Source organism: Clupea harengus, chromosome 17 (genome assembly GCF_900700415.2).
Source record: "Clupea harengus chromosome 17, Ch_v2.0.2, whole genome shotgun sequence".
Lineage (NCBI taxonomy): Eukaryota > Metazoa > Chordata > Actinopteri > Clupeiformes > Clupeidae > Clupea > Clupea harengus.
In genome coordinates, this window is record NC_045168.1 from 27,298,535 (window position 1) to 27,320,740 (window position 22,206).

Consider the following 22,206-nt stretch of genomic DNA (forward strand, 5'->3'; position numbering starts at 1 on the left):
CACACACACACACACACACACACACACACACACACACACGCTTCTCTTTTTCTCTATCTGTCTCTGCATCTCTGTCTTTCTCTGGACGAAACATTCTTATACATGGACCTTCAGGCTTATTTGTGGGCAATGTAGTTTGTTTGAGAGCCTGAGAGTCTAAGATTTTTTCTCTCCAGCCCTCAGTCCTCCCAACATGCCACAAACACCTGCATAATCAACAGTGAGGAGGAGGGGGGGGGGGGGGGGTAGTGTTGAAAACCCCCAGGGTGAGAAAGCATACGAAGACCGTCTTCAAAGAGAACCGAAAATCTTCATAAACCTTTCAAGTTCCTCGTGTCCACATCTAAATGCGGACTACCAAACGTGGGCGCACAGCAAAACACAACAGCTCTTGAAGGAAACAGGCAGGCAGTGAGCCAAGCGTTTCTGTAAGTCCTTTCTTAGCGGTGCCAAGTGCCAGCCTAAATCACAAAAGCCTTAAGGCACGAGCACTGCCCCGGTTTCTCTCTTTTCAGCTGCTTTTTCTCACCAACCAACCAACCAACCACCACCCAGAAACAGTCCCTATGTTGAGACCACACTGAGTCACACAACCTTCACACACACACACACACACACACACACACACGCACACACACACACAGGCACCCGTCAGACCGGTATGAGCGCCCAATCCCCTGCCTGTTTCTGAAGAGGAATGCAGCAGGCAGATAAAGGGTGTGCCCTGGGCTGGAGAGGGAGATAAAGACATGGCAGCTCAGCTTTGTGGCCACTCATCTCAGCATTTCATCTACAGGTGTGTGTGTGTGTGTGTGTGTGTGTGTGTGTGTGTATGTGTGTATGTGTGTCATAGAGCATGTGATTGGAACATAGAGTGTGTATGGAAACATTCAAACACTCAAACATTAAACAAGTAAAAAAGTTTTTTAAAAAAACAACATGAGCTTGCTGTATCCTTAGCAAACAACAAGTGTTGCCGACTGCTTTTAAAGCTTCACGTGTGAGGAGACACACACACTGAGGAGACACACACTGTGGGCACCCTGCCATCCTGCCCGCTGTAGGAGTGTGCCAGCGTGCCAGGACAGCTGGGCTGCAGAGGCACTCACAGTAATTGGGAACAGAAATGGATAGATGGTGCCCACGTTCAACTCCCTCAATGCCTCACCAGCCAGGTGCCTGTAGTGTTGAGTCGCTCATGGGGAGCACACACACACACACACACACACACACACAGACACACACACACATACAGACACACACACACACACACAGACACACACACACACACACACACACACACACACACACACACACACACACACACACACAGACACACACACACACACACACACACACACACACAGACACACACACATACAGACACACACACATACAGACACACACACACACACACACAGACACACACACACACACACACAGACACACACACACACACACACACACACACACACACACACAGACACACACACACACACACACACACACACACACACACACACAGACACACACACACACACACACACACACACACACACACACACACACACAGACACACACACATACAGACACACACACACACACACACACACACACACACACACACACACACACACACAGACACAGACACAGACACAGACACACACACACACACAGACACACACACACACACACACAGACACAGACACACACACACACAGACACACACTAACACACACACACAGACACACACACACACACAAGCAGATGCCAAACAGGTGAAGATATACAGAACTGCAGGGGCACTGTGCCAGCTCAAGCAGTTGCCAGGACAACAGCAATACACGTTTGTACTTTTCAGTATCTCCTCTCAAATAACTAGAAATGTGAAATGTGCAATAACTGGACCGCACCGGCCACAAATATACCACTGGGCATCACACATACTCCCTCTCCCTCAGATGCCCAGCACATAAGTGTGAACTAAGTGTGTACTCTCACACCCTATAGCATAGCAAGGCACATTTTCGTCCCCTTGTGTGACAATACAGCACTGAAAAACTGCACGAGCAAACATTTAAAAACGCCACTTGCAAGAAAGTGTAGTTGAGAGTGTTTTGTAACGAATTTGAATGCGTTCATGAAAACAGATCGTGTGAAAAGGTCCAGGGTTTAGAACAACTCAGAAAGACACAAAAAGCACAGGAGGGGGAAAATCCCAACGCACATGGACACTCAGGAAGGTGTGTGTGTGTGTTCACTGACCTGCACCCTGATTGGGCGGGAGGCCCCCATTGCTGTCTCTTGCTCTTCTCTTCTCTTCTCTTTCACAATTGTCAGGAAGTGCTGCACACACAGACGCCTCAAAACTGCACCAACACACACGCATACACTCTCTCTCTCTCACTCTCTCTTTCTGTCTCTCTCTCTTCTGTCTCTCTGTCTCTCTCTCCTGAAATGCTCCTCTGCCGGACCAACAGGACTGAGTCAGTGAGGTGGGAGAGCAGCGCTGAAGTGAGAGGGAGGAGGGTAGGCGGAACACAGGGCGAACAGGGAGGAGGGGCTAATGATTTAAGCACCGCAGAGGCTGGGGCTCTAGCGTGTCAATCTCACGGCTAAGCCAATGAGAGACTAAAGGGGAGGGGCTGAGCGCAGTGAATGCACCGTGCCGGTGCTCTGTGTTGTGTGTTGTCCTGTTGAGTCCACTTCCAATGATCAGAGGGTCAGGAAGTTCAAGGGGAGAGTCAAACCAAACATACATACCCTTGCTCTACTGATCCGTCTCAAACGCAAACACAATGCCTGTCATCTTATGTGATTATTTTATCCTTCTCCTCTCTCTGTCAATCACTTGTTGAGATGTTCCAGTTTAAGAATTGCACAATCCGACCACCCACACCTACCTCACCCTTCATTCATCGTCCCAGAGCAGTCAGTCCTGGAAAGGCATTTGGATGGAAAATCCCCAAACCTTTGTGGTGTGGTGAGTATACGAGATGATCTTTACATCATAACACACAGACAGTCTTGTTGAAAGGTCATGTGAAAGGAAACATTCACACAAGTGGCCAAAAGGCTTTACTTCTGTCATGTCCTTCCATCGCATCTCCTACTGGAACTATTAGAGAGGACGCACACATTACTACGGCCAATCATGTGCCACTCAGAGTCATAGTAAGTGATTGGATGAGCAGTTCACACATCTCTAGAATGTGAATTCTGGGACGAAGTAAAGCAAAAGATCAATGAGTCATGGCCAGGCAGCCATGACAAGATGAGAATGAGCAACCAGCTTTTCTTTAAAGAGGCAACATCCCCTTAACAAAAAAAACACAGGATTGTGAAACGTGAATGAGAATATGAGGAATATTTTCTCTCTTCTCTCTCAGGCACAAGGATATGCCCATGATATCTGCACCCTTCAGAAATTCAATTCATCTATATACTTGGTTCAGGATTCTACAAATGGAAATTTTAACACCGCCTTTCCATATTGTCAGTGGCAGAAAAGCGCTTTGTATGCTCTCACCTACTCGGATTTGCATTATAGTCTCTTACTGAAGCACCCAAGACGGAGCCATATATCCCACACCCTCTCTCTCTCGACCGCCTCTTTCTCATGCCTCTGAGAATTGATCCAGGCATAGTGTGAGGTTACAGAGGCGGCCACCGCACATTTTGGGATGTGGACTGACTGGAGTCAGTGGTGAAGTCTGGGAGAGGAAAAGAACAGTGCAGGAGATGGTGGCTTCTTATAAAAAAAAATATATTCATATTTATTGTACAAGGGGATTCTCCCCAATGCCCCAAACATGTGCACAAAATAAACATAAATCCAAAAGACAAACGTACTCAAAGTACTGCAAAAACTAGGCAAACTGCATTCACTCAACCAAACACAGTGTTCCCTTATCCTCACATCAGGTAAGTGTTCCTTCTCTCACACCTTCTCCTCAAGGAATGAGGCACCCTTTAAATAAGGCTGCCACTTAGGCTTAATTGGTCCGATCAACCTTATTGGACCCAACCATTGTTGAGGGGGAGTCCAAGTCTCTCGCCCGCTTTTGCAGGGTAACACGGGTCAGACTCATTTCAGCGCAACGTCGAGAAGGGGAGATTTCACCTTCTCACACACAGCCTACATGCTCAATACAAATGACTAATGGAGTTTCAGGCTTCAACTCAAGGTCTCATATATTCATTCCACTTTTCAACAAACATTGTCTGAAATGCAAACCCTGCTGCACCATTGAGCTTGCAGTCTTCCGTATAGCTGAATCATTCTTAATTAGCTCCTGGTGACATGTACTTCACAGCATAGCATTTATTGTAGATGACCCTGTTTATCCAGTGTGAAATGTTATATTTTGTATGTCAAATGTGGTACAAAGGACCTTTAATATTAGATACTAAGAATTGTATTTTGTTAAAATGAAAGACTTTTATTTTGTTAATGTGACCTGTGACCAGGATGTTTAGAAGTGAAAAGGTGGATGTTGAGAGGTGAAAAGGTTGCCCGCTGAAAAGTCACTGTGAGTTAGTACTCTTGACGGTTTAAGGTTCGCTACTCTACTAAAAGAGATGACAAGCTCTTAAGGTGTTCACGGTAATGTGTTTTATACAGTTTAATAAACGCAACAGTTTTATAACATCTGTCGTCGAGCCATCATTTGGTAGAGATAGCTACATTTATAATCTGTGAGATGCCCAAATTAGAGGGCAGGTTTTTCACATAGAAACTATCTATACACTATCTCTGCCCCCTGGTGTCATCTACAGATACTGCATAAGCAACATCAAATTATTAAAAGGGTCCCCAATCACTCAGATTTAATATATTTGCTAGGGCAGATGAGTAGACATTGCAACATTAATAATTGAGTTTCGATGTATTAAAAGAGGTCATCAAAGAGGTAACAACGCCAACTACAAATCCAACCAGAAAACTACTCTCAGCTGTGTGGTACAAATCAATGGTCTACATATGAACCTATAAGAACTTGCAGTTACACTTCTGCACTTCTTTTTTTCTTTTTATTTCGTTATATTTCTTATGTAAAGTAGTATTTATTTATTGTTACACCAGGTTCTATTGCTCGTAGCTTGACTATTCTCTCCCTTGTACGTCGCTTTGGACAAAAGCGTCTGCTAAATGACTAAATGTAAATGTAAATGTAAATAAGACACACCAATAGCATTCTGGACGGTGTTGGCACAACATAAACATATAAATATCATAAAATAATCAAACGGGTCATCATCACCACCACTGTGTCATCCCCACATGCTGCTTGAACTTTCTTATTGGAGGAGCTGAGCTAGAGCGACACCATCTTCATTAAGATTAGACGTATCAATCACCCAACTCCACTCTGTCTTCACTCTGTCTTCACATTGTCCACACACACACACACACACACACACACACACACACACACGATGGTGAGTGTGGGATATCACATGGTCCACACAGCTTCCTGCCAGTCACTGTGCTGCTGCAGGATACATTAGCACTTCTTACACAACACCGCCAGTTCCCTTTTGCTTAGATTACAGTGATATCTGAAGTAATCACTGTTAGTGAAATAAGCAACAAGGTTCCTGAACATACAAGCAGTCATAGCTCCCCATCCATCCTTCATTTCCACCTATTTTTAAAATCTTATGTCCAATTATCTCTCGCCATGTTAACGGGAGCAGCACAATAACAGCCGTAAACACGAGTGGAATGAATCAGAAAGTGGTGACCACAACAGCAACACACAAATTGAAACCCACAACGCACCGTGAGAATAGGCACTCTTCCTGGCAGTACCCTCAGCGGCTTTAACACACAATTAGCTCCAGCCAGCACGCCAAGGCTGAAATCCAGGAACACAACAATGCACGGATTTCAAACTACCTCACGATTTAATTGGACAGCTGAGTTCTTCAATTACGAACTCCCATCTCATGACTGTCACCCATGCTCTATCAGTGAGAACTTAGAAACGCTGTTGGGTATAAGCACAATTGAACACACTGTTGGCCAACAGCTGTATTAAGGGGAAATATCATGTTGATTTTCACCAGCAGTGCTTACAAATATAAATCTCACAAAAAAAGTCTTACAAAGGGGAAGTCTTGAATCGATTGCCTGATGTAGGAGTTGATCAATGTATCACATACAATATTCACATGGTCTATTGATAGGTGGTACAGTGAGTATGCATGTGTGTGTGTGTGTGTGTGTGTGTGTGTGTGTGTGTGTGTGTGTGTGTGTGAGAGAGTGAGTTTCTGGAAGAATGTGTTCAAGTGTACAGTGTGTTAGTATGTGTATTTTCTATGTGTGTGTGTGTGTGTGTGTGTGTGTGTGTGTGTACATGTTTAAACATGTCTGCAATGATAGGTTTAACATCTACTGCCATGACACACCCTCTGTTCACTGAAAGGCCATCATCATCAGGCCCTGCATTGCCTTATCCGGTTGTTATCTCAAAGATGGCTTGAACCTGGCTGGGAGTGGAGGGGCGATAATGAGTTAAGAGATTACACGAGATCTCCCAGCCCAAACTCTAGCCTCATCCCAGGGCAAAGAGCAAGGTCTGCATCTCACCAGCCTGTTAAGTCAACCAAACACACCCATGTTATGTTTACCAAGTAAGAAGGCAGGTACTAAACAAGAAAGGAAAACCAGCTGTAGCTGTAGTGATCTAACTGTTCACAATAAAACCTCACAACAAACGCGCGTACACTATCAGAGAAACTGTTGTTCAATATCTAGTTCCAGAAGTTAAGTGGTAATTGAAAAACATACTCAGGATGTGTCAAGCACACGCCTACTTCGGGCTCTTAATAGAAAATGCCACCAAAACACCGAGCTGCAATCACAATTCCACTTACCCGGCAAACTTAACACACCAAGAAAAAAGAAGCTGGCCAAAACATTTCATGTTGCTAAAAGAGCGTGTGGCTGTTGACAAATGACAAGTGAGTGGAGATGCAAGAATAAGGGTGTGCCTTGATAATCCTCTCCACCTGTCGTTAGCTAGCTGGAGTCGTCCATTCTGTAAGGATAACTCCTCTTGTAAGTGGCCTTACCGGTACATCAAGTTACCTCGCTTATATGTGGCTACATTAACGAGCTCTTGCGTGAAAATTAGTAAGTGCTGCCAATTCCCAAAGTGAGGATGAAGAACGGATATTTTAGTGAATAAACATGTTGAGATGACTATGGAATTGTTATCAAGATGAGACGATAGAGTAGAAAGATACAGTTCAAAATAATTAGCCGACGTATACGTTTAACAATCATTCCAGGTAAATAAATTAGGCTACAATTACAGCAATGGAGGCAGCAAAGGGGCAAGTTTCAGTTTCATTGAAAATATCCCTCTATAAGGGAAAGCAGAGGAACTTACCTTTAAACTGAAAAAGTTTTCCTCATCAAGTGTTCAGGAAGCGTGCGGAAGAATGTGTCAAACCCACAACCTGTTCGGTGCTTAGTGGCTTCCTCACTGACTTTTGCGCAAGGACCCGCCCACTCATAATCTAGCGCACATATTCCTGCCTGCAGCTCCTGACTGGCTTCCACCACAGCGAAGTCAAGCTCTGAATGACCATTGACATTATAATGAAAATGATTTCCACCCATTATAATATGTTACTTAAAAGAATAACTGCGTATACTTCCTGGAATCCAATATTGTAAACAGAGGTGGGGTGAGAAGTGCATATGTTCCTGTTTGCTCAGCTGCTCGTGATGCGGACTGAGTGTTTGCTGCAGTAGACTCCTGCTCCCCGACTCCTGTCAGTGTATTGACATCGGCAGTTGGGTCACGGTCTCTCTCGACCTCCAGTGTAACATCCACAAATGAGAGCACCCATGCTAGGAGGAGACATCTGTCTCCCAGCGGTGAGGACAAAAAGCCACCGCAATACTGAAATGTTAAGTAGACGACAGGACCGGCACGGCAACAAACGTCCCTCACATGAATTTAACGATCAAATTCACCAGATTAGTGGAATGTTTAACTCACGTGCACAGTAGTTGAATAGGCAATTCCCCACAGTTCCTTCGGGGATAAACGAAAGCACATGACGATATGCTTCCCGCTGTCGTAAGTTGAAGTCATGCATTAACAGGGTAGTGCTTTCGACTGCAGTAGAGTTTAAAGGATGCGCATGTCAGGCTGCCATGCCAAGCCATTCAGGTTCCTCGGAAGCCATCCATTCCAGCACAGGTTCTTGATCCGGATCCTCCACGTAGCTAGTCAAAACACCATTTTAACAACCACGGTAGTGCTCAACAACTGCATTTCTACTGATTACACCAGTTTCAGATGGAAGCCCATCACATGCCCGTTTCACCGTCCTGTGTCGCAGGTAGAATTGAAAAGGATGCTTTCCTGTCCGGAATTAGCTCACTCCATCTAGTAGCCATTTATGAACGCACATGTCAGTTCATTTAGTCATTTAGCAGACGCTTTTATCCAAAGCCCCGTCAGTTCAACTCGGAGGGTCTGCATACAATTAGGCAGTTAATCAAATGTGTAATGTAACACCGACTCCTCAACAAACTGAGATATGAACAAACTGAGAACGATTTGTGCACACACGGCAAGTCAACTCATTTTCCACGCGTTGAAGTTTGAAACAAACCCATTCAAGTTTAGAGCTGCGAGGATCCTGGTTACATTACTAGTGTAACTTACTTTTATGATATATTATAAAGTCATGTTACTGTATAACAGTTGTGATGATATAGACAGTCTGTTAACATAGAAAACAGGTTGCACGGTACTCAGAAGAGGCCATACGCACCCCATTTCAGTTAAAATGTCAGTACCCTGGACAGCATTGAAAATATAACGATCTAATAACGGTGGATAACAGATTAATATACAGCACACAAAAACGTTGGAAAAGCCGACATGTCATGGTTACAACTTACTAATGACCAAAGGAATCTAAAGCTGGTGATAGAAGACTGATTCGACTTAGTCCACTCTTGAAAAATCCACGGTTGATTGGGCTTTCCCAAAGCAGACATTGAACATTCCTCAGAATTCTGATTGAATACACAATACAATTTTGTAACTGTGTATAGGTTACAGTCGGCAGGGTACTAGGATGTTTCGCAACACCAGATGGCAGCAACCTAACGGGTGATGTCCATTACAATATCCTGCTCCTTCAATGTGAAGTAAGTTGTCTGCAAGGGAAATCATTGTTTGAATGTATCCATCGTTTTAATGTAATTATATTTGTAAGTCTACAGAAAAATTTAATTTGACGCGTTAATATCTAGGGTTGCGAATCAACAATGGGGGTAAAGGTAGCAGTGTAAAACTGTATCTTTGCCAGTGTCAGCCTTACAAAACATAATTCTAGCAAGGTCCTCATAAACAGTGGTCTATAATACACTGTGATTAAACATATACAATCTGTTGTAGGCACTGACACATGGCTTGTTTTTAATATGCGCAAAAGGAAATGTATTCAACTGGGGAGGCATTGTGCGCATGTCTATCAAAAGGTGTCCATTCGACTCTGGCCACAGATCTCAAGACGCCTCATTGCAGAGCGCACAGATTCCCTGCAAGGGCGAAAACTTCTTTTCTTATTTACATTTCCTCAGAAAAGTGATAGATTTCTTCAGTCTTTGGTGTTCTCTTGGAACATTCGTCTTGAGTACTCTGAGAAAATGAACTTGAAAACCATATCAATCTTGGGAATCTTTTATTGGAACAGCTTTGTGTAGATGGTCTGTCACAATGTAGTTCCGAAAACCTTGATACCGGCGCGCGTGCAAGATGGGAAGATGGGCATCATGTCTTTCTTAAGAGTGATTTTTAAAAGATACGTTTTTTGTCGAAGTTAGTGCGCCAAATGGGTTGAGATAGTTTCTGCCTTACTGAAATCAACCAGTGGTTCATCGTAATGACCAACTGGACAAACATCTCAAGCTGCCAGCTTAGTCTCAGCTTGTGCAATGCAGAGGCAACTGACAATGAGACCATGGGGGATTACGGGGAGTACCCTGTCCAACTCTTCCCTAAGTCGTTACTCCCTGCGATAACTGTGACCTGTGCTCTGCTATTCCTTGTGGGAGTTACAGGGAACCTAATGACCATTATTGTGTTCACTAAATACAAAGACATGCGAACGACCACAAATATGTACCTGTCTAGCATGGCATTTTCGGACCTGTTGATTTTCATGTGTATGCCTCTGGACCTGTACAGAATCTGGCGTTATCGGCCATGGAATTTTGGGGACCAACTCTGCAAGCTATTTCAGTTCGTCAGCGAGAGCTGTACTTACTCGACCATCCTGCACATCACAGCGCTGAGCGTGGAGAGGTATTTCGCAATATGTTTCCCGCTCAAAGCTAAAGTTGTGGTGACAAGAGGACGCGTGAAGTGTGTCATAGTCGTTCTCTGGCTGGTGGCTTGCTGCAGCGCGGGACCCATATTCGTTATTGTCGGAGTTAAGCACATAAATGGAACAGACCCACTTGAGACAAATGAATGCACAATTACGGAGTACGCCATCCGCTCCGGACTTCTAACCATGATGGTGTGGGTGTCCGGTGTTTTCTTCTTTTTGCCTGTGTTGTGTTTGACAGTTCTGTACAGCCTTATTGGCAGACGGCTGTGGAGGAGAAAGAGAAATCCGTTTGCACACAACATTTCCAACCGGGACAAAACTAATAAGCAAAGTGTGAAGATGTTAGGTAAGGATACCGATGCCACTGTCAGTATTCACGTTCATTTATCAGAAGATGTAGCTAGTGCATGTGGATGTGTTGGCAACCTCTCAATTATTGTCCTTTATTGCGTAACTTCATGCTAATGTTTACGCTAATGTAGACTACTATTTACATTAAATGCGAATTTTGTGCGCCAATTGATGTAGGATGTGTCTATAAGTAGGACTGGTTATTAACCTTCAGTAGTATATGTGTGATAAGATTAAAAAAAAAAAAAAAAATACGCTGCAGAGATGTGGAACAGCGTAGCGTGGGAAGATGCGCATCATGACTGGCTCCTAATTACTAGTGTTTGGAGTTACTGAAAATTTCACAAATTAGTCTTTCAAATGTTTTTGGATAAATTGAAAAAAAAAATGATTTTATGCACGCTCGGTGGTCGAGTGTTCACTGAATGTAACTTGTGTTTTCAATTTCTTTGACAGTGGTGGTAGTAATGGCGTTTGTTCTCTGTTGGCTACCTTTCCACGTGGGACGCTATCTCTCCTCGAAGTCCTCAGAGGCCAACTCACCGCTCATCTCTCAGATCAGCGAGTACTGCAGCCTGATCTCGTTTGTGCTGTTTTACCTCAGCGCAGCTATAAACCCTATTCTATACAATATCATGTCCAACAAATACAGGATAGCAGCATGTAAACTCTTCGGAATGAAGCATTCGTCAGAGAGATCGGCAACCGTCAAAACAGAGAGCGTGCCTGGATGGGGAGAATCAAGTGGCAATACTTACCTCGGTGTCAGCTGAATTTGGGAAGATGTCGGGGCATACGAACTCGAAAGCTTCCCTGTGATGCTGACAGAGTTCGCCTGGTCTTTATCGATGAGCTCCAAGGTCCCTAATAAAATAGACAGAAACACTGATGTTGCGTTTTTGTGAGTCAGAACTAGCATGTCATGGACTCATCAACTTGTCCTCACAACTGATTACACTTTTTATAGCCCGCCAACTGCATTGTAGAGTTTATGAGTGTGTTATGATTCCATATGAGAAATTTTACAATTACGAGTAATTACAATTAATTTCACTACATTACGAACCCATTGTCGTTAAGCACAACAATCACAATTATGTAAGCTATGAATGAACACACCTAACCTGACAAATTGAAATGTGATTTCTGGATCAGCGCTTCTCGTACTGCAGCACAACCAAAACAGCGTTTGTCAATTACTATTGTTGCCTGTTGAAGTTGACCAGGCTGTGTTTTAACATTGGGTCGTTTCTTGCGTATTGTGTATTTGTTTGGACGTCTCATCGGATGGGCTTGAATGCCAGTTTTGTATTTTAGATGCCACCAACTTAAGTTGTTGAAAATATGCACACAGACACATATACCGTACACATACTTGAAAATGCCTTAATTTATAACTTACACTGGATGACAATGTGAGCACTGTAGATGTGTGTTATGTACATAGTTTCGTCGACGTGACAGGGATCTACTGAACGTTTGATTTCAAACTTGTAGCTGTGTTGTATTTGTACTTGATGTTGTTTAAAAGTGCACTTAAAATGATGGCACATTTGGTGAAAACCAGTCATATATTTGGCACCGTCATTTACTGTTTGCTGGTGTCTGGCGTAGCTTAAAATGGATGGTTGGGCTTATGGTTATGAATGTGTAAAGCTGTTTTGTCGTTTCTCTGTTTTCATTTTCTTTACTCAGTGCAGGCTACAAAGCTTTCATAGCATTCGTTTTAACATGCTATAGCAACAGACTTCGTCAGAAATATTCATATTTGTACAGCATGAAGCTGCAGTTAGCTTGCTAAGAGCATTGTATTTCTGCAAAAGCACAGGTCATGTGTACAAATGCAAGACATAAACAATGTTTGAATGTTTCACAGTGATAACAGTGTATATTTAAAAGATGGCATGTGTATTTTATTAATTTAATTAAAATCAGAGTATTTACCTAATCATATATGTATCGGAGTATAATGTTGATGCCAGTGGTATTTTGTAGCCATGGTGTTAAAATCTTTTTATTATTAAAAAAAAACAAAAAACTTTCATTCATTTGAACAATAATTGTTTCAGTACTTTCAGCAATTTTTTTCAATCATTTAAAGCATGCCTGTTAATCTTGTTTTGGTCAGTGATTAATCGCTTTCTGCCCAGCGCATAGCTCTCACTGCCAAACTCCTGGGCTATGCGCACAGAGCGTGATACTGATCATAAAACGGCTGACTCGCCTCCCCCAGTAAGGGGAGTGCATACCTCAGACCTCTCAGTATATGGCCTCTGTGGCAGGTTTATGTGATATATGCTAATTGAGTTAGCCTGGCTAAAAGCACAGTCTTGGGTCTCATCAACACTCTAAAACCAGGGGAGATTGTAGTGTGCCTGACGATGTCATACTCATAATTCTAGTCAGAATATGAGTCTGATATCGCTCCATTGGGCTGTGATTATGGGGCGTGTTTCAACCGAACCAGGAGAAAAAAATGCCTCTTCGCTCAATTGGTTACCTACAACCAATCAGAACAACGTAGTATGTGACCAGGGGCAGCTGATACATTACACTTTTACCGGATCCCGTAGGAAGGAAGGCAAAAACATCTTTTCGATTGACAAATGCCTTAATCGCGTTTCTCTGTTCCTCTTTCAAAATGAATGCACTGTCAATGTCTAAATGGACTCGAATCTATACATTTCAGCTCTCCAGCGGCAGCCATGTTTGTTGAAAACGAATTCAACTCGTGTGTTGGTGACGTGGTTGGTTACGTTACTGTTGATCATCTGTCCATCATCGTATAAAGCCCGCCTTAACAATTTGATTGGTACGGCCGATATCGAGCCGCAGATAATTTCTCCTCAATGGAGTAATGCCAGACCGAACTTCCCAACCAAAAAAATTGTGGGCGGGGCTAAATTCGGTCTGGTATCCAGGCTAGTGTGCTTGTACAATTATGGTAGAACTGTGTTGTGTAATCTCAAAAGTCAGTATACTGCATTGAAGAACCCATCAATCGGCCTTGTGTACTGGGTCAGAGGAATCTGTGGGAGACTTTTTAGAACACTGGTTGAGGACTCTGTCAGTTCTGAATGAATTCTGAATGACAAAGAATGAGTCTCGGATTCTGTTGCATATTCATTGGACTGTGTGAGACGAGGAAGGCAGATATTCAAGAAAAAAATTAAACATTTATTGTGCATAAATATATTACATATATGCTACAGATACATAATCATCTTAAATACAAAGGGTAGTATTTTCAAAATCTATACATTAAAGTTGATATGGTAGTATTTCATATGTCTATGTCTATGATTACAATGTACAATTATTGATGAATTCTAAAAATCATAGTTGATTATATTTAAAAAATAATGGCAATGTGGAATGAGTCTTCTTTTAAGCTCAAGTTAACATAAAAAAAACAACATTTCTTTTGAGGGTAACATTTTCAAGATGTCATCAAAGAAAGATAAAATCTTCAAGTGTCAATATTCAAATCCAAGAGAACTTTCTTATAATACAAAACTGATTGATTCCGATAAAAAAAAAGGTCAATGTGCTGGGGGTTAAGTCTTTTCTTTCACAGATCATTTGTGAAGACTAAAGACTCTTTGTCAAGACGTGAACAGAAGGGGGTGGAAAAAGAATGAAAAAACTACTCAAGGAAAGTGTTACCAGTTCAAGCAGAGTAGGTAGTGGATGCTATGGAGTCCCACACGTTACCTTGTGATTAAGAACATAATGCCATGTGTGTGTGTGGGCCTCAGCAATAGCATTGGGTGTGTGTGCATCATGTGGAACAGCACCTATTCACTTCATTATCTGGACATGACTTGCATGGTTAAAAAAAAAAAAAAAGACTTAACATTAAAAGACAGGTCTGAAACATGAACAAGATTAACAAAATGTTAGGAATGCCATTTTCTATTTGAAAAATATAAAATATATGTAAAAATGAAATCATAACCAAAAAAGGTAAAATATAGGACATGCTACATGAGAAAATATGTATGACGGTTCTTTTGATTTTTTTTTTTTTTAAAAGAAATAAATAAATGAAGATTGCACTGTGATTTGCATTATAAAGTACGGTATGCAATATATAGCATAAATAGAACCCTAACAAAAACCGCTCATTAACTTTGGTTAAGGTATGACTGAGCTAGTAAACGTTTCTTTAAGAGTGTGTACTGTAGTCTTGGGCTATACTCATTGTGTGAGGCTAAGAGAAGAGCAGGCTGCAGAGCTGAGCTGTAAGGCTGAAATGACTGAACACAAAATGAGAGGAAAAAAAAACACCAATGAAATGACTGGAAAAGACACGGGGGGGGGGGGGGGGGGGGGCACGGGGGCCAGACACTGCCACCCTGGAACGTGAGGCTGTCACCCTTTCGAACCCGAGTCCCTGAGGCACATTCCTGGCTTCGTGTCATCACTAAGGGGTCGCTCGGTGAAACTCTTTGGGATTGATAAACGCTGCTGCCGCTGCTGCTGCTGTTGCTGCTGATGCTCTGGACACTTTCCCTTTTTTTGTACATTTGCAAAGCAGCATATCATAACGAGGACGCCAATCCAGACCGAACAAGGTGCTGGGTGGTTGAGGGTGGACAGTTCTCTTTTACACTGCCCTCTGGGAGTCGATTCTATCTGGCCAGTGGTCAGCTGACATTATCTCGACAGTTAGTATTATAAACCCCCACTCAGCAGTTTACTTCATTAGAGGATACGTGGACGACGGGTTTAATTCATACCAAGCACTCCATCTGCCCCCTTATTCCAACACACCTAAAGCCCCTGGGTCTCATCTCACCCCAAAAGCAGGGGGGTATCCCTTCAGCCATCAAATGTTAAAGCTGTAACATAGACAATATAACAGTACAAATATAAATACACTTAGAGAACAGGCTTAGAGAAAAATAGGACCAAACATCAAGTTCCGATGTAGAAAATAGATTTTTTTTTGTTGTTTCAGTCATGGACCTAAATACCATTTAAAAAAAAAGTATAAAAATACTTTTGTAAGACCATTTTTTCAGGATTGTGGTTTCAGAACTGGCGCAACACAGACGCACTGCATCCTTTTCCTCAGACATATAAAAAGTTACAGACAGATAAAGGGCTAAAACACAGAAAAATGGAATGTGACGTACAGACGATGGAATCGTATAGGAGACTACAACATGTAAAAAAAAAAAGAAAAGAAAAACAGGATTTTTAAAATGATCCCAAATATGATATATATCTATAGTAGAGGATAGGTGTGTCCCCTTACATATAAAGAAATATCCCTAAAGTTTCGATCCTCTCTTTCTTTTCATTCTATCATATCATATATTTGTTTGTTTTTCCCTTTTCCTCACCCAACTCGTTGGGCAGAGCTACTCCATGAGGACAAGCTGCAGGAGGAAGGCCAGGAGGAAGGAGAGCGAGGCCAGGCCCGCCACGATGAGCGTGGCAAACTGTCCGTCCGTGGAGGTGACTCCGAAGGCCTTCACGGCCAGCGGGGCCACGGCGCTGGCCTCGACGGCCGGCGTCTGCTCGAGGCGGCGCGGGGTGAAGTGGACAGACGGGCTGAAGGCCCCGCTCAGCTCCAGCGAGGAGGCGTCCGGGCAGTGCCTGCCGGCGCAGACGCGAAAGCGGTAGTCTGTGTTCCACTGCAGGCTGAAGAGCTGGAAGCACGTCTCCTCTCCTTTGAACACCTACAGCAAACAACACGAGAGGGTTACAAGGTCAGCCTGCCAACTAGCTGTTGCCAGCATGTCGATGTCAAGATGTATTTATTTATCTCGAATGGACCCCTGTACTCTTCTAACACTGAAGCCCAGACACAAATCCATCTCATGCATTTCTGACGCATCCCACCTGACCTGGATACAGTACAAAGAGGAGGCTCTTAACAAGGGAGTTCTTCAAAGGCCTCCTGCAACATGACCAACCCCTGCCTTTCATAGCCTTTTCAAGGCTTTGTGATGTGGCAGATAATGAAAAAGCCTCTCCTCTCTCCTCTCCTCCTTCACTACCTAGCTGCTCAATCTTCCCCGTGGCAATCATGACCATAGCCCACCCGAGAACACACATGGAGAAAACTGCTCAAAAAGATCCATTCACTCATTCACATATGAATAATGAATGTGTACAACCTGGGCACTATGAGGACACTGCTCACCTCTACATAAGACCAAAAGTGTCTAGGGAGGTGTGTGTGTCTGTGTGTGTCTGTGTGTGTCTGTGTGTGTCTGTGTGTGTCTGTGTGTGTCTGTGTGTGTCTGTGTGTGTCTGTGTGTACTCTTTGCTAATTAAAAATCACTCCTAAGTGCTCTGCCACTTTGGTTCAATTAATGTCATGGTACAAATGTTCTGAAACAGACTGATGATTTTTGATCTAATCAACACGATTAGATGTGCAGCAGCGCACTCCAATGCTAAAATGCTTTCATTTAGTATGGGTGGGAAACTTGGCTTGCACTGCTTTTAAATTCAATTAAATACACCCACATGCCTATACATATGATAAAGGTAACTATGAAGTGTGTGTGTGTGTGTGTGTGTGTGTGTGTGTGTGTGTGTGTATGTTTGTGTGTGTGTATATATACATGCAAGACTATGTAGGCACACATGTAACTGTCTAAATGTACTTGTGTGGCACTGTGGTGTGTGTGTATGTGTGTGTGTGTGTGTGTGTGTGTGTGTGTGTTACTTTCAAGACAGCATTTACTCTAAGAGGAACAGGAGCCTAGGGGACCCTTTTCTGCTCTTAGGAGGCCTGTCTTCACAGCCTTGCTCATGCCTCATTCAAAAGGGGGCTGTTTGTCTTTGCATTCGGCTTCACTTCATTTCCCTCCCAAACAAACAAACAAACAAACAAACAAGCCCCAACACCAAAGCACACACACATCAAAGGAGCCAGGGGGGATGCAACACAAAAGGTACTATATCCTCATGTTGTTGCCGTCAGCTTTTGGAATTAATTACCTATTTTTAATGACTTATTAGTAGTCTATTTCACTCTGGTGCATGGGCACACGTAAGGCAATTAGAAAATAAAATACTACATATCAGAAATGGAATGGATGGTAGCCTACAGTTCTTTTATGTAACAGACAAATATTATTTATGATATTTATTGTAATTTATTTATTATATTACCAAAAAGATGGAACAAACAGGAAGTCTTGAGATCCCCATGTGGGGCTTTTAAAAGGGGTATTTTCAAAGGAGGACACTTCAATCAATGGAGTCTGACCATTTAGTATTGGATGCCTGCAAAGATTACTGCAGCAAATGCCACCTGCGAAGCTGTGTGCTTAGTACACGTAATAGTGTGGACAACAAAGGATTGCCTAAGGCACACTGAGAGAGAGAGAGTGAAAACAGAGTGTGTGTGTGTGTGTGAGAGAGTGTGAGAGTGAGTGGGTGAGGTGTTTATGTGTCTCTGGTGGACCTAATCCTTTGATTATATTCTCAAATGACTTAAGAAGGGGGACTTCACTTCAGTCTGACTGACTGCAATTCACAATGAACAGATTACTATAATGATTAGAACAGAACATTCTGGAATTGCATGCCATCATTTTTTCAGAGCTTGACAAACCTGTGGAGAGTTTTAGTACTCGGAGGCTCATAAATGAGAACCATTTCTGGCCACCATTAGTTTGTATAATAAATTGCACCTGAAGGGGTTCATCATTTTGTGAAGATGCATTATTATTATTAAGCTCTCAGGAGATATGAACACATTAAACCCAGGAGAAAGTAACCTGCAGTTTATCAGTTTCCACAGCAACAAAAGCACATATCAAGCCTCTGAACGACGTCTGTCCTCGTCCCAGATGAGGCACGGAGTCTCTCTCAAGGTTCTCATCTCCTCATGGAAGACCAAGATGTCTCCACGGGGCGGACCAGTGCTTGAGAGTCTGCCGTTTCCTGGTCATGTGTGTGCAGAGCAGACCTCCTCGTCATGTCCTCATAAAGACTCATTATGAGCTGGCATTTAAAGTGGAGCGAGAGAGGTCAGGGACCGCCACATAGCATAGCAGTCATACCACTGGAAATTGAATGAATTGAAAAATAATAATAAAAATCAATTCATTATAAATTCAGGGGCAGATCCAAGAAGCTCGTGAACCAAGTATTTTCCAAGAAATGCCTGGTCTGTGACTTGCAGTGAATCTAAATGGGCATCATTGAGCAGGCTGAATCAAAACCAAGCGTGTGAGCGATTTACTACAATTATACACCTGCAGAGTTAGCTCTGTTTATGATTACAGCAAATGCCCTACTTTTCATTCAGAAAGCACACAGGCAGCAATGGTGGCCACCCACTCAAAAGCCCCTAGAGGGAAGAGTCACGAGCCACCAACACCTGACAAGACCCTGGGCACTCTATGGCTATTACAAACGGACACATTTGTCTCCTTTTAAAAACACACTTTTAGCCTGGACAGATTGTATGCAAGACAGACAGCAAACAAACACTTACACCACATGCACTGACATGTACCTACAGATGTATTTATTTACTTTCCCTTCATCCTTCCCTTCCTTCCATCCCTCCATCTATCATTCCATCCTTCCATCTATCATTCCATCCTTCCATCTATCATTCCATCCATCCATCTATCATTCCATCTATCTATCATTCCATCCATCATTTGCCTTAGACACTTATTTTCTATCCTTACTGCTGGTGACACATTTATATGCCGGTAAACAAAGAAAAACAAAGTAACAGACCACATTGCAGATTGAAAAAATGAAAAATGCCATCAACTCAGACCGGTAGAAACCAGTGCAACTTGGGATTACATGAAGGGACATAAAGAATCAAGACTAAATGCACTGAAGAACCGTGGCAAGTTCTCAGAAATGCTTGGAACAAACCTAACTGCCAAGTCTCTTCAAAAACTGTAGCTTGAACATTTTAATTAAAAAGGTAAATTGATGCTGATGAAGACAAAGCTCCGGTAGCACCAACTATGGATTTGATTTGTTTACTGCTCTATGTGTAAATAAGTCACACATTATGACCACATGCTCACAAGTAAACATCACACACACACACACACACACACACACACTCACATGTATGCAAATACATGCACCAAGGCACTAATGCACAAACACAGACGCCGCTCTAAACCTCTACCCTGCCGTGTGGTTTTGCTCCATAAACTTGATTACTATGAAATATGATGGGGAGCGGTGATGATCGTGTGCAGAACCGAATTGAATTGCCTTGTGCCTCGAGATCATCTTTCATTTTTCATTTGGATTTCCTGACAGACCAAGGACAAAGTCAAGGAGCACAAAACACAAACCTCTTGAAACAACAAGGTTATAAATTAGAAATGAAAGGCAGGAAGAGAGACCAACCGACAAGTGATACCAGTAAAGCCTGCATACTCTGCAAAAGCTCATCTGCATTGAACCCTGTTTTATGCCATTCCCTGATGTCTTCCCATTTACAAGGGTCTGTATTAACAAGATCTCAATTAATTGTACTCACAAAAACCAAAAGGAGGTAACTGAGAGATCAGCATGCAAGTCCAGTACACGTAGCACAAAAGCCTATAATGACTATAATGACTATAATGACTATAATGACAGCATTTAATTAGGAGACGCTTCAAATGGGCAGTCCCTTTCTCACTGCACTGTATTGATCATGGGTAGCATAGACTGTGGCTGCAGACGGCGTGTACGTCATGTGTGGCATGTGAGGGGGGTGTGTGTGAGAGGTCATGAATGGCGTGTGGGGGGTGTGTGTGTGAGAGGTCATGTGTGGTGTGTGAGGGGGTGTGGGGGTGTGTGGGGGTGTGTGAGAGGCTCACCTGCGTGTACGTCATGAATGGCGTGTGTGGGGGTGTATGAGAGAGGTCATGTGTGGCGTGCGAGGGGGTGTGTGAGAGAGGTCATGTGTGGCGTGTGAGGGTGTGTGTGGGTGTGTGTGGGTGTGTGGGAGAGGTCATGTGTGGCGTGCGAGGGGGTGTGTGAGAGAGGCTCACCTGCTTGTACTCGGCGTCTCGGCCTCCGAGGACCTGAAGCGTGTAGGTGATGCGGTCCCCTCGCATGGGTGGCACCGCCTCCCATGTGACCTCACAGGCGTTTCCGTCCAGCTGGGACACTCGCGGGGCTGCGGAGGACGAGGACACACACACACACACACACACACACACACACACACACACACACACACACACACACATTGTAAAGACTAACTGAAAAATTGGTGATAAGTGGCGAGAAAGAAGACCCAGTGTACCAAGTAACTCATGAAATACTGTGGTAAGTGGTAAGTTTTTGTGCTTTGTAACAAGTGTTCATACACTTTAAGACGATGCAGGAAAAATACAGTCCTTATAGCTCTTTGTTCAGGTCCATTTTCATGTGGATTAATAATACACGTTTAGTGGGTAGAAGCCCGACATGGCTTGGTGTAGTGAACAATCACAATACCATTAAAAATGAACGAATAAATGAATGAATGAATGAATGAATGTCTATAGGGGTTTTTGTGCGCTGACGCGATCCTTAGCTACCTTTGAGCGTGGGAGGCACAGACTTGGACGTGCACAGACTGAGGGTCTCAGAGAAGGGCCCCTCCCCCGCCTCGCTCACGGCCTGGATGCGGAAGCTGTAGTGGCTCGACTCGCTTAGACGCTGCACCCGGAAGGTGTGGCTCGGCCCGCGGTAGATCGCCACGAACCTGAGACAACAAGCAGAGTGACAAAGACATGAGCCGTCCGTCGGATGTAAACATGGGTGGAAAAACAGGGAAGGAACACTCAAGACTTCCTGAAATCAATTCAAGAGTGACAGAGACATGGGCCTCATAATTGTGGTCACCAGGACCATACGTTCCAACAAGCTATTGACAAAACCTCCAACTGTCAACAGAGGGCTTCACAAAATTGTTCCACTCTCATTTCACATTTTGAAGAAATGCAATTACAGCTGCATTGTGTCGTTTGTGAATGACCATAATTACACAGAAGCTGTGATTCTGAAGCCTCACATTACTTCTGGGTGTGCTGGCAGTGTTTGCTCATGTTCTCAGAGAAAGGAGGATTAAAAAGACCAGAGGAAGGATGGCTTAGCTTCATCCCGGCACCTTCCGAGTCTACCAAGGGAACAGGTTGCCATGGCACCCATAAAGTGATGCACTGTCACACAGGCCTGAGGACTGAGTGATTGGCCACGACAACCCGCTGTAATTAAAATGATAACTAACACCCACAGATGAACTTGGATGGAAATGGTGTGTAAAACAAGTAATTATTTAATTATGGAGTGGATTAAGTATACCAGTACAAATGGTATTGTGTGTGTTTTTTTTTGTGTGTGTGTGTGTGTGTGTGTGTGTGTGTGTGTGTGTGTGTGTGTGTGTGTGTCAGTCAGTTCTCTAGACATCTACCACACCTGGTACATTCTGGAGAGACTCCTGCTGATTGACCCTGAGGGTTGGCAAGTCCTGCTGTTCTATCACACAGCTTA

The 22,206-nt window shown here is 43.3% G+C and overlaps 3 protein-coding genes across 6 annotated transcripts in view; 1 reads left to right on the forward strand and 2 right to left on the reverse strand.

The window, feature by feature from the left end:
* pld1b (phospholipase D1b) overlaps positions 1–7,981 on the reverse strand; it is a 36,626-nt gene extending 28,645 nt beyond the window's left edge. Inside the window, exon 1 of one of the 3 annotated variants that reach the window (XM_031583769.2) lies at positions 7,401–7,981. The gene's annotated coding sequence lies outside the window, so the exon portion shown is untranslated. Of the gene's footprint in view, positions 1–2,265; positions 2,549–7,400 lie in introns of those variants that run through there. The other 2 variants (XM_031583768.2, XM_031583770.2) reach the window with 2 other exon arrangements.
* Positions 7,982–9,921: 1,940 nt separating this feature from the next.
* LOC105894704 (growth hormone secretagogue receptor type 1) lies at positions 9,922–13,083 on the forward strand. Its single transcript, XM_012821249.3, has 2 exons — positions 9,922–10,717; positions 11,179–13,083. Exons 1-2 carry the CDS (start codon positions 9,922–9,924, stop codon positions 11,493–11,495), a joined length of 1,113 nt encoding a protein of 370 aa, XP_012676703.1. The 3' UTR covers positions 11,496–13,083.
* Positions 13,084–13,878: 795 nt separating this feature from the next.
* LOC105894703 (fibronectin type III domain-containing protein 3B) overlaps positions 13,879–22,206 on the reverse strand; it is a 30,300-nt gene continuing 21,972 nt past the window's right edge. For both annotated transcript variants that reach the window (XM_031583922.2, XM_042710223.1), the window contains exons 18-20: positions 21,252–21,418; positions 20,718–20,845; positions 13,879–16,412 (exon numbers count right to left, since the gene is read on the reverse strand). In XM_031583922.2, coding sequence (XP_031439782.1) covers positions 16,092–16,412; positions 20,718–20,845; positions 21,252–21,418 — 616 coding nt within the window. In that variant the 3' untranslated portion in view covers positions 13,879–16,091. The remainder of the gene's footprint in view (positions 16,413–20,717; positions 20,846–21,251; positions 21,419–22,206) is intronic.